Below are 12,831 nucleotides of genomic sequence, written 5' to 3'. Positions count from 1 at the left end.
TCTGTGACAGTCTAGTTTAAGTCTTTTCTATAAAGGATAGCCTGAAATTCATTCTTGTTTCGAGTTAAGTATGACTTGCAACTGATTTACGCCGATGAAGAATACATCTTTCTCAAGGTACAATGTTCAAATGGCTGGTTATTCTTCTCCATGTTAAAAATCTGTACCTAATTCAAGTATGAATTTGTTTGGCTCCAATGTCCAACCTCTGGGTCTTGTTATGCCTTTGTCTGCCTGATAAAATACACACTACAATACCAATGCAAAAAATAAATTACAATATGTGTTATCTAAACAGCATTCCTCCTTAACTGCACCCCTGGGCCAGCTCTAACACCACCTTACTGGGGCTAGCTGACACTTAAAGCTTTTGGCACCAAATCTGCTATCAAACATCTGTTGTGACATCCCTTCTAAGCACCTTCTCCCACACCATATGGCCATCTCCACCGAGTGGTACCGCAAGGCCACGACCCAGCTCTCATCACTCTCTGTGCCCTCTGGGGAAGCCAGACACTGACTGGTAATTTCACACAGACTTCACACTCCATCAGCAGGAAAAACAGCCTGCTGCAGAGAAAGGAGACATGCAGAGCTTGTCCGTGTTGCAACACACTCTGCCCATGTCCCTGCCAGAAAACCCTCCTCGTGGAGGTGTACTGTATTCTAAAAGAAGCTATTTTTTTTTCTCCTAGCATTGCTGTTGCTCCTCCCAGGTGACAACTGCTATGCTCTCTGTGTATTCAGGCTTACACCTGGGGCTCTGTCAACACAACTACGGTAGCTGTAGGTGTGAAGAAAAAAAAACAAAAACCAAAAACAGTCACAGAAGACAAAGCAAAACATTACAAAGTAGATCAAGTTTCATAATGACTTAAAAAGGTTTGTTGGCACAAAAATTCAACTTATAACAGGATGGCAGACCAAGATGAAAGAAGAAATTCTTCCACAGGCCCAAGTGACAAAACTCCTTACTATGAGTCAGGTTAATACAGCAGCAGCATAACTACTGACCTATGCATAAGAACAGTAGTCTATTAAATAGAGCCACATGGAACCAGGAAATTTAGTTTCCAACTGAAAATCTTACAACAAGTCAGTTCAAGAAAGAACATCTGATATCAGTGATCTTACTGCCCACACTTAAAATACGACTATTTAAATTCTCTGTTCACAGTTACCAAAGTCATTAGAAGGGCTCAAAGCCTGTGCACACAGTACTAAAGGTCATTCCCACAGTGGATTCTGGGCAAAGAAAGAAGAGCTGATATGAAAGCAATCTCAATAACAGCAGGAATATGCCAGCACCCTAAAAAGATACGACTGCAGATAACACCCTTCATCCTACTTTGAACCCAGTGAAAGTCATTAGATCAGTCTGAAGCGAAGTCTTGCAGCAGTGACCTTTCAAGACCATTGCTGTCAAAAGTCCAGAAAGCCAAACAGTAAGTTGCCCTTAACAAAAGCTTCAGTACTCAGTATTTCTCCTTTTTTCTCTTTTTTCTTAAGTAAAAAAATAAATTGAGTTCTTCTTTAAGGAGCTTGAATGTTAAATTTCCCATTTGTATCAGGAAGTGGCAATATGAAGACAGACACTTTCATAGCAGAGCTTAATCATCTCTGGTGTACCCAGGTCAGCTCATTACAAAATGAAGCGGTCACATGCTGCCCAAGAGCTATTCTTGTAGCATCTGCAGCAGCTCAGCCATGGCACCACTGCCTTTAGCAGACCAAAAGTCCAAGCCGAAGATCTGTAGCTGCTTAACTCTCAAGATACCCTCCTTAACATTTTGTCTCTTTTGGATTCACAGTATGGCAAAACACTGCTTAGATGGTTTTAAAATACAACTGTAAACTGGGTACAGAAACTGCTCCACATGGGGACACAGATTACACTCACAAGGCTGTGCCTTACCCTTCACAGCTTGCACAGCATTCATTTCCAGAAGTGAAAGTGTTGACTCTGTTAAAGTATCTGCATTAGAGGCTTTCGGTTACATTTAAAGCAGACAAAGATGTTGCTATCTTGTAAGCATTACCGATACACAAGTCAAACTCTGTAGTAGAAACGTTGCGTCAGCCTTCCGGATTTCCCCCGAACATAAAACTCTCGTAAAGAGTGGAAAGTCTCAAAATGGAGCACCTGAAGATTGACACTGTATTTGCACAGCTGCTTGGTGACACGAGTCAAGCTCAGGGAAGTTTCAAGTAATTTAAGTCACACCGTCTGCTGAACAAGTGCCTAGGTGTGGTTTCAACTCAGCATCCTTTTAACGCATCCTGAGCAGCTGGAGCTTTGGCCTGTGCTTAGGTCAGGTCTGTACATGAATGCTCTTTGCTTGCCACAGCTTAATCAGCTGTAAGCACAAAAGCAATTAAATCTTACATATATATACAGAGAGATTTCATTGACATACCACTGCCCTTCTGCTATGGAAGCAGAATGGTACTCTACTTTCATACATGCGTATATAGCATACATAATTGTGAGCTATGTTTGTGGAAAGAGAAGAAAATTAAAAAGAAGGAACACTCTGCTGACAGCCTTTGCTGTGCCTCCATCAAGCAGGTCCACAGACACCCTTACTGACACTGTCACATACGTCAAAGCTTTTCTAGATTACAAACTCTTGAGGCCTCAGCACTCTGTAACATCCATGTAGCTTCCTTTTGAAGCAAAAACTAACTTGTGTCAGACACACAGACAGCTTTTACCCCTGACCAATTTGGTCAAAAACCACACACAAGAGCATTTCCGAACTACTCTCTTATTGCTGTTTTGCCCAGGACAATGTTGACCACGTAATTCTGGGGAAAGATTAGAAAGAGATGAGCTACAGTAAAAGAAAAAAAAATAAAACAAAACAGAGCCCACACCAGCAGTCACAACTACAAAATAAATTAATTGCGAGGGGACAGGTTCTGCTTCTACTGAATCCACTAGTCAGCTTCCCATTTATTTCAACTGGCTGATAAACACGTGCGTCTCTCCAGCTTCTGCCCTGACAGAGGAAGGCTGGCAGACAATCCATCAACACAAGCTACAAAGAATCAGCACTAGTGATGAGAAAATTCAACTGCCATTCAAAATAAAATTCAAAGCTAGGAAATGACAGGAAAAGCCTTCCAGCAGCTTCAACTGCAACTGGATGTACAGCAATAGCTTTAATTTAAAAGCAATCCAAAAGCTACTATGTGTACTATGTAAAATTTAACTGAGTGTTCCTGTAGCAATTTTAAACTCTCAATTCTCTTTTTAATTATGCAAAGTCACTACTACACAAACACTGTTAATCATATTCCCCATGTTTAAGGTCAGAGCTGGAGGGAAAGAAGAACCTCTTTCCATAAATTACTTGCATGTAATCCAGCACAGCTGTAATTTATAAAAAGATGTAAGCCAAAAATCTTAAGAACTGGTTATTCTTTGCTGTGATCAGGTATAGTCATGTTAGTGGAAGGGCCATCTGACAGTTCTTTTCAATCTTGAAATTATCTAGCAGTAGATCAGATTAATCTTGCTGGACACACTGCAAATTCCTCTCTGTCTGCAGAGTTCAGAGATGGGCAATGTTCTATAATGTACCAAAGAGCAGGTGTGTACAGCAGAGGTCTCCCTTGTTAATTTACTGTATTTTGTACTGGGTAAGATCTGCTACTGGGTTCTTGGCTTTTTTGTTAATTCGTGGGTTGGGTTGGTGGTTGGAGTATTTGGAGTCTGTGGTTTTTTTTGGTTGGTTGGTTAAGTTTTGTCATTTTTGTTCAAGGTTTTCTTTGGTTGGTTTTTCTGTGTGGACGGGTAGAGGAGTATCCCCCCTTTCTCTCCTTTCATCCCCATTTTTCAACAACAGTGCTTTAAGACCAGCATAGATTATTTTTATCATGTCACACAGAAACAAATTGGTTACATTTCTGGCTGGTAATTTCCCTGGACAAACCACTAGTTAACAGCACTGTTCTTAAAGGTCCAAATCCTTTGGGTTACATCCAAACCCACAACTAACTAGAAGCAAAAGCTGCTGAAAACTGACTTATGAAGAGAAGCTGTTAACCCTTTATATTTGTTTTCAGGTGGTTTGTTTGCTTAGGGTTTTTTTAGGGTTTGTTAAGACTTTGATTTTAGGTTTACTCTTGATAGTGCTATTTTCTGCATAGATTAAGCTTTGATTAATGTCTCAGGGTGTTGAAATCTAAAGTGAATCCACAAGTATGCCTCGGATTTGTTATTTTGGATCTTGAAAGATCTGAAACCTATACATATTATGTCTTCTCCCATGTAAATAAACTGCCTCATTTCTTTGCTTCATATTCAGTTTCTCCATAAATCAGACTTGGATGAGCCTTGCAAACAGGAAAAAAAGAGCCTCTTCTGTTTTCCACTTTCAGAAAGAAACTAGCTTTTATATATCTGTATACACACAGATTTTAGATACAACATGACATCAAAGCTGCTGACCAGAGACATGCAGGCAAAAAACCAAAGCCAAAATCTGAAAGCTCACTACTTTACTTGACTTCTGAATTTGCCACATCCTTATACAATATCAAATCACAGAACAAAAAAAGAAAAAAAAAAGAAAAGAAAAACAAACAAACAAAAACAAACAAACAAAAAACCCCAAACAAAATAACCCCACACAAAACAAAGAAAACCCCACCACACATCACTACAGGAGGCCAGCTAGTGCATCTCCTGGCTTCAGGGCTCAATCTGCTACACCTAAGTGACTCCTCACAGAACTCAGTGTAAGCTGCTCTTAAAAGCCTCAACTGATAGACAATAACAAGACCTTCTAAAAGGAATTTATCTGAATGCTTTACTATCTGTGCAAGCAGTAATGAATTGGAGCTTTTATCTCAGGAACTCCAGTGATACTATTATTGCTTATACCCTAGTGGTTGGGCGGGCGAGGGGGGGCATGCAAGTTTTGTTTGTTTGGGTTTTATTAGTGACTGCAAGACGTGGAACTATTGGTGCACTGATACTGGACAAGATGAGAATCTATCATCCACAAAAACAGCAACCAGCTCCAATGTCAACTAATTTCAAAAGAGGGCTCTGTGTGAGTGTATGAAAATAAGTAAATGTATATTCATTTTCCTGTTAGCTCAAATGGTTAAAGACAGCTTGGTGCCCCATTCCAAATAACACACCTGCATACAAAGCATTTTAAAAAAAGAAAAAAATAATAAATAAAAATAACACAACTCCAAAAGCTATCAGTGTGTGAAAGCAAATGTCTAACAGAAAGTGGTGAGGTTAACAATGATTATGTCTGCTAAATGCCATCTGTAATACCTCACTCATAAGTGCACCTGTGAGTAATCTATACAATAATGCTTACAGAACAACTGCTGACCCAGCACAGTAGATTAACAAGCAGCAGGGTCCAACACCAAATATTTACAGCTACTTCAAAAACAAGCTAAGGCATCCAGGTAACTCAACTAAATGAATGGTGTTACGACTTATATTAAATCAAGAGCAGGAATAGGTCAGCAACATTCACGTAAAAAAAAGCATTTTAAATGCGTTTCAATTAAAACGATAGAACAGTATAACAGCCATATGGAAATGTCTGCTAAATTCATCGAGGAACTCCTGAAGTAGTCTTAAAGGACTGACACTCCTGCTAACATTTTTCAACTTCAGGGAACTCAATCACAGCTTTTGAACAATCTGACTCACATGAAAACTTCACTAGTCTGACCCAACAGTGGTGGCACAAAACCTGTAAAATTACAGAGCTACCCAAAAGTCTGGGACCCCACTCCCTTCATAAACCTTTAATGTTCAACAGGTAACACAGACCATCAGGTTGATTTCCTAATCCAGGAGTGTCTTGATTTCTGCCGCAGACTTTTGTGTATTAGACTGCAAGATAATGCATCACAGAGACCATGCAGAGCTGCAGGGAAGGGGCATTTAGATGGTTATTGGCACTTATGCCAGGCTGGAGGTCATTCAGTGAATGGCAAACATGTCACTGTTCTACAAATAACTCTCAATCCTTAGTGTCAGAGAAAAGAGAACATTAAGGAAGAAGTTAAAGCCCCAGGCATTTAAAAAGGAATATGGTGATATAATCCTTTCAGAGGTGACTTGTTTACACACAGTAACATTTCCAGGAGAAGACATATAGTAAAGCAAGAGACAATCAAGCTTAGGGAATGATGGAAGAGCATTCACAGGGTATTGTTGCTTCCTCTTGTTCTCTTTGCTTTAAATTCAATAAAGAATTTTATAGTCCCTTTGCACAAAGACACAACTATATATTTCCACATAATTCTGAAGCAGTCTTTGTCCTATTTGTTGTGGCTCTGTCTCTCATGACATACAGATGACCTTGCTTCAGTGAGACGAAGTTAGCATACCCTCTTCTCAGCGGACCAAGTTTTAACCACTAGCTCTTGATGCAGCAGAGTTCAGGAGTGCATTTAGTCACAGGACTCAGGGCATGGAGGAGTGGGGACAGAAGAACCAACCTTCCCTGGTAGTACAGGCTCCCTGTCAATCATAGGAAGCTCAGCTCCAATAAAGCTTCCACAAGGAACAGAAGGGAGCAGAAGGACTAGAGCTGCTGTTTCTTTGTAGTCCCTTTGCCTTAACAAGACAAGACACTTGTACTGGGAGCCGTTGTATTATAAACTGAGGAAGATAACCTCTTTCTGCATCACTCCACTTGATAAAACCAATAACGAGCTGCACTTTCAGGGCTATGCAAAGCAAAGAATCATTAATCACATCTGGAGACGAGTGAGAATCCAGGCTGTATTACAGCTCACAATGTAAAATGCTCCCTGTGAGAAAACACAGCTTAGTAAACTGTCACTCTGACCTTCTAAAAGTCTCGAGTGGTATTCAGGGGCAACCTTATTAGAGGATGCTACAGTACTTCCACTGTTAAGCAGTCACAAGTATCAGAAGTATAGTATACTCAGCTCCTAAAGTTCATGGTATTAAAATAATAAATTAGAAACACTTGCCTCTCTGCAGTAGTGCCTGCAGCACAGTCTGGGACCAGCAATAGGAGGCAATGATAGTGCACAAAAAGGGTATAAACAGCAGGAGGGAAATGTCTAGTCTATCAAGGATGCTCCAGAAGAAACAAAGCTACTCTTATCAAGATTCATAGGTCGTAGTGTGACACCAGTATGAGCTTTCTACAACAGCTGCATCACAGCTTCACTCTGTCAAGCTTCTGCCTGATGCTCTCACAGCAGCACACAGGACTTCAGGGTGGACTTCTGTGAGCCTTTTTAATGGTTTCATTTCATGAGGAAATAAAAAGGTATTTGTTTCAGTATGCAATACTCAAATTTAGAGCTCAACCCCACTTTAAATTCTACCTCATTACCTATTCTAAATGTTAAGCAAATCAACACAGTTCTGAAGCCCACAGCACAGCATTTTGACTGTAGCATGGTGATTTTCAACCAAGCTCCAGCTGTTTCACTGAATAATGTTCAAAGTCCCTGAGCATATTAGTTAGTACAGCAGTTCTCAAATACCTACTACTTGGACTTCTATCAGGTGCTATATAGAAAGACATACAATCTAAATAAGAACAAACTCTAACTGCACTGACTAAAATTACCAAGGCACACATGGCCCTAAAATTCTAAATCAGGTACCTAATATTAGGTTCCAAAACTTGTAAGTTTTTTATTCAGTTCTGTATAAATATCAGCATAATTTCTGAGCACCTTCAAAAAGAAAAATAAAGTAACTAATAACCTCCAAACACAGCTGACAAATCTTTGACACTCTCCCCACCATAATGTGCCACTACGCTTACTCAGGGCTTTAGAGAGCAACCAGAAACATTATGGACAACTGCTATACCTTTATATTACTGAAGGCAAGGGGACAAGGTCCATAGTACTTCAATATCCTCACAAGGGTTTATTTTGTAACCTCACGTCTAGCTTCTAAGAAGCATCATGTTCTACATCAATTTGCTTAATATTATTTGGACATTTAAATACACACCTCACCAAAGCAAACAGGTGGAGGAACCAGTAGTACTTCCTCAAGAAGTATACCACCCAGTACCCACCCAGTTTTGAAAACCTTATTTCTGAGTTCCTCAAGTGGGATACCAGATCTTAAACTGTGGAACTGCCAAATAAATCTGATCAGCCTTGCATACTTCGAACAGGCCAAACCAATTGGAAATGCTGGTAATGAATGTTTGTAATGATGGCGAGGCTCCAGGTGCAGTACCACTGTGCACTTCATAGGCACTCTATACCGTACAACCAATTTGTATACTTGTAGCAGCCATTTTTCAGAAGGCAGCTTCTTGACACCCAGCTGAAGCCTCTGGTCTGAGAAGGCTATGGGTCATCTGAAAACTGCAAACAAACTTCCCAAAAACATCCCAAATCTTCAATTCCAACCAGATATAGCCAAAGGAGGGAAAAAAAACAAACAAACACACACCACAAACACAGCACTCCTGGAAACTGGTGGGAACTGGGGACATATATTAGCCCTACCACCATACAAATGCCTATCAAAAGCAGCTACCTTAGAATATAATCAGTGATGCCTGTTCTTCCCCAGGGATAAATTTTTAAGGTCATTTTTTTTTTTTGTCTCTCCTTACTATATATTTAGTAAGTAGTTATTCCTCATTTCATACAAGAGGGCATCACACTGCAATGAATCATAGTTAACCCATTAAAATCTCACCTACATGCTCATTCCTTTTTTCTGCCCAAAGCAACGATGCATCTCAAAATACATATATACATGCACAGAGCCAAATACACATTCCTGGCAGGAATACCTTGAGTACAGCTTTACCCCTTACTAGCTTTGAATATACCCTGAAGAGATTTTTAAAAATTAGAGCAAAATGTGATTTTAAAAAAAATACCAGAAAGAGTTTAAACATGCTCTTAAACTGCTAGCTGCAAAAATGTGTTAGAAGTGTACATTCTGTTAAACTCTTCCCTTCCTCCAGATCTTGCTAGTAAATAAATAACATCTACCTCACTGTGGCAGCTGAAGTCCTAGTGCCAAAGAAAAGCAGAAAAGAGTACTCTAAGTTAGAATTCAGCTGCTATGCCAAAATGATTTTTATGCAGCTTTAAAATCACATTATAAAAAGATAAAAATATTTAGTGTTTGTAATGGTATCATTGAATAGCAAATTGGGCCCTACTGTAAAATTAGATACTGCAAACATGTAGTGAAGAAGAGGTGCATATTCTGAACAGTACACAAACTACTTTGATGAGTCTGCTGTCACTAGAGGTGCTCTATCCTTCATCAAGACAGAATCACATAATGTTAGGGATTGGAAGGGACCCCGAAAGATCATCTAGTCCAATCCCTCTGCCAGAGCAGGAACACCCAGATGAGGTTACATAGGAAGGTGTCCAGGTGGGTTTTGAATGTCTTCAGAGGAGACTCCACAACCTCTCTGGGCAGCCTGTTCCAGTGCTCTGTCACCCTCATCCTGAAGAAGTTTGCAGGGCCCGTTTGCACGCACTGCCCCTTATCTTATCATTGGTTGTCACTGAGAAGAGCCTGGCTCCGTCCTCATTACACTCACCCTTTACATATTTATAAACATTAATGAGGTCACCCCTCAGTCTCCTCTTCTCCAAGCTAAAGAGAGCCAGCTCCCTCAGCCTTTCCTCATAAGGGAGATGCTCCACTCCCTTAATCATCTTTGTGGCTCTGTGCTGGACTCTCTCAAGCAGTTAAGATGATGAGATTAATTATATATATTAATATATGGTATTATTGTATATTATTACTATATTAATAACGCTCGCCCCTCAGGTCTCAAAAATAATACACAGAAACAGAACACTCAAGAACAGCACAGGAGATGCAAACAAAACCTCAAAGCTCGGCCTTGCAGAGACAAGGCAAGCAGGGTGCATGTGGAGGCTGCAAGGAGGAGCGTCAAAGCAGGGTCAGGGCCCCAGAAGCCAAAGGCGGACGGAGGAAACCAAGCCTGCAGGTCCCCTTGCCAAGAGACACACTTCACCACAGCACTCCACCCTGCCAACCCAAGCAAACCCTGGCAAGCAACCTACAAATACTGATTAAAGCCAAAAGGGTTGACGTTTTAAACACAAATTTTAACTCTAAGTGGGTTAAAACGGTAATAAATCGGCATATTAAAAAGGAACCAGCCTAATGGCAGCACATGGAATCACATAATGTTAGGGATTGGAAGGGACCTCAAAAGATCATCCAGTCCAATCCCCCTGCTGGAGCAGGAACACCCAGATGAGGTTACACAGGAAGGTGTGCAGGCGGGTTTTGAATGTCTCCAGAGGAGACTCCACAAGCTCCCTGGGCAGCCTGCTCCGGCCTAGCAGACAGCGAGCACCGCTCTACGGACACGTGGAGCCCGGCGGGCAGGACGTTACGCTGCTTACACCGCGGCGTTTGAACGCCGGGGCCGCCCTGGGGAGCTGCGGAACCGCGGTTGGTACCGTACCGGCGGGCAGGAGGCAGTCCAGCGGCGTGAACGCGCGCTCCATGGCCCCGGGCCGCCCCCTCGCGGGGCAGGCGAACAGAGAAAGCAAAGCGACACCCGCGGCTCCCTCAGCGCGGCGGGACCGGGGGGCGGGGGTGGGAGCACACTGGGATTAGGAACGTTCCCTTCCCACTGACGAGCGAGCTCCGTTTGCACAGCCGCGGTGGCTGCGGCCGCGCCTGCCGGCGAGCAGGCGGGAAGTGGCGGCGCTGCTTGGGCACCTGCAGCCGCGCGTTCCCCTGCACTAGCCCAACGCCCGGCACCCGCCCCCGGGTGGCGCGTTAACCGGGAGAGGGCGGGGAGGCGGGAAGGCAAGCCGAGAGAATCGATCGCCCCGCGCTCCGTTGCTCGGCGGTGGATTCAGCAGCGGGAAGGCGGGGCAGCAGGGAGCGGCGGCGATGCCCCGAGCCTCGCTCTCGCTGATGATTGGCCGTGCGGCGGCGGTGCCCCGAGCCCCGCCGTCGCTGATTGGCCGTGCCGCGGCGGCCGCTGGTGCCTGTGCTGCCGGGGTCGGGCGGGGTGAGGGAGAGCCCGGCCCGCCAGCGCCGACCTTGGGCAGAGGGAGGGAGGCGGGACGCGGGGCGGCCGTCCCCGGCCCAGACTTGCTGCTCGACCCGCGAGGTTTTTACCTCCGACCCCTCTGGGGCTGGTCTGAGCGGCTGTCGCCGCGCTTCGGAGACGTCTCAGGCGCCTGGGCAATGCCGAGCTCGTTACAGCTGAGTTGGTGGTGCCCGTGAAGAGCAGCTACAACGCGAGGAGACGTCCTGACCTGCCGGCCCTTTCGTTTTCTACATATAAAAGCGGCCGCAGAGGACTTCCTTTTTTTATTAAACTTTGTATCTGGTGTACGCAGAGGTTACTTAGGGCAAAGAATGATAGACACCGTCATTAAAAAGAAAACAAAATTATTAAGTCGCTGTCTGTGCTGGGAGTGTTCCGCTCTGAGATCCTGTAATGAACACTTCACTCAAAATACAAGTCGTTAATGGCTTCCTGCCTGTCGAAACTGAAAAAAAAAAGGCCCAAACCACAGCTGCAATCCTGCTGCAAGGCCTCAGCCCCTGTGCTGCTGCCACCCTGCAGCTCCTGCTGCGCCGGGGATGCCAGCAGAGCACGGCTGGTGCTGCAGGATTCAGCTCTGCCCCTGCACAAAGCCCCAGGGGTGAAAACAGCTGGCACATGGGCTTGGCTGTTCTCCCTCCTTTTCAAGGCCTCACAGGATAATGGGGCACTTTTAGTCGCAGCTTAAGTTGCAATTAAAATTGTTTTAATGTAATCACAAAACTTGTTATATAAACTCCTTACAGACTCAACTGGGAAATCAATCATCTTCAGGCAAAAAATGCATGATGCCTCTTAAGTTTGCGCTGGGAGCACAGGAGTCGGATTTTGCCCTCTGAAATGTGATTCTAATGTGTTTCCACCTTCTGGACCAGCTTTTGATTCCGCAGCTGCCCCTACCGGACCGCCCCATCCAGACGCCTCCGGTGCCGCTCCCCACGCCGCGGTGCATGGAGCTCCCCTCGCACTGCCGCTCTCCTGCCGCCCTGAGATGTTCCCCAAGCCCGCTGGGCCGGCCAGAGCTCGGTGGTGGTTCTGGGGTCCCACAGCAGAGGAGCACTGCCCGCCAACACCGGGCACCGGCCAACACCGGGCACCGGCCGACCCCGCACACAGCATCCGAGCAGCACAGGGGGACTGCCAGGTCCCTTACAGCGCCACTGGGCCGCCTTCTAGACTGTGTCCTCCACTGAGGCACGTGGGGGTGGGACAAGATGGGAAGGTGAGGTGTTTGGAGGAGGACGGTGTGATGGTTGATTAAGGTTTCTAGTCAAATGGGAGGGAAGCAAGACCAACACATCAGCCCACCGCTCAGCCTGCACTGTTAGTTCGAGATTCACGCTCAGATCAAAAGGATTTACATTACTTAAGTATTTGGTCAAGGCTGGGCCACATTCATCCTGCATGATGACACAAGTCTGTAATGGCTGTAGGTGCACCTTTGGTTTGAATGGTGCGAACACCAAGCCTTTGCTTTGGAACTTTCAGATAAGCTGTCATGCCACTCCGCCACCCACTCTACAAACAATTTTAGTCTACAAAGACAGATAGAAATTCAGACGCACTGAAAGCTTTCATGACTTGACAATGAGAGAAATGAGCAGTTTTTGGGAAACAAGGAAAATATATTAATGACATCAAGAAATTACTGTCATTTACACTATAGAGACAGAAAATGTTTTAACTTTTGTGTCGTTTGAAAGTTTTCTTCCTTCTCCACTGAGAACTTAAATTTCAAAGACTAATAAAACTTCGGTAGCAT

At 44.0% G+C, this 12,831-nt stretch overlaps 1 protein-coding gene across 1 annotated transcript in view; it reads right to left on the bottom strand.

Moving 5' to 3' along the window:
• Positions 1–10,512, bottom strand: part of TPK1 (thiamin pyrophosphokinase 1) — a gene marked incomplete at both ends in the record, with an annotated part of 307,976 nt that extends 297,464 nt beyond the window's left edge. Inside the window, one exon of the mRNA XM_080338654.1 lies at positions 10,470–10,512. Within this exon, the coding sequence (XP_080194780.1) occupies positions 10,470–10,512 (43 nt within the window). The remainder of the gene's footprint in view (positions 1–10,469) is intronic.
• Between the last annotated feature and the right edge of the window lie 2,319 nt (positions 10,513–12,831).

The sequence above is a fragment of the Nesoenas mayeri genome, assembly GCF_963082525.1.
Source record: "Nesoenas mayeri genome assembly, chromosome: 2".
In the NCBI taxonomy this organism is placed as follows: Eukaryota; Metazoa; Chordata; class Aves; order Columbiformes; family Columbidae; genus Nesoenas; species Nesoenas mayeri.
Note: the sequence above shows the minus strand (reverse complement) of the source record. Positions and strands in the feature narration are given on the sequence as shown.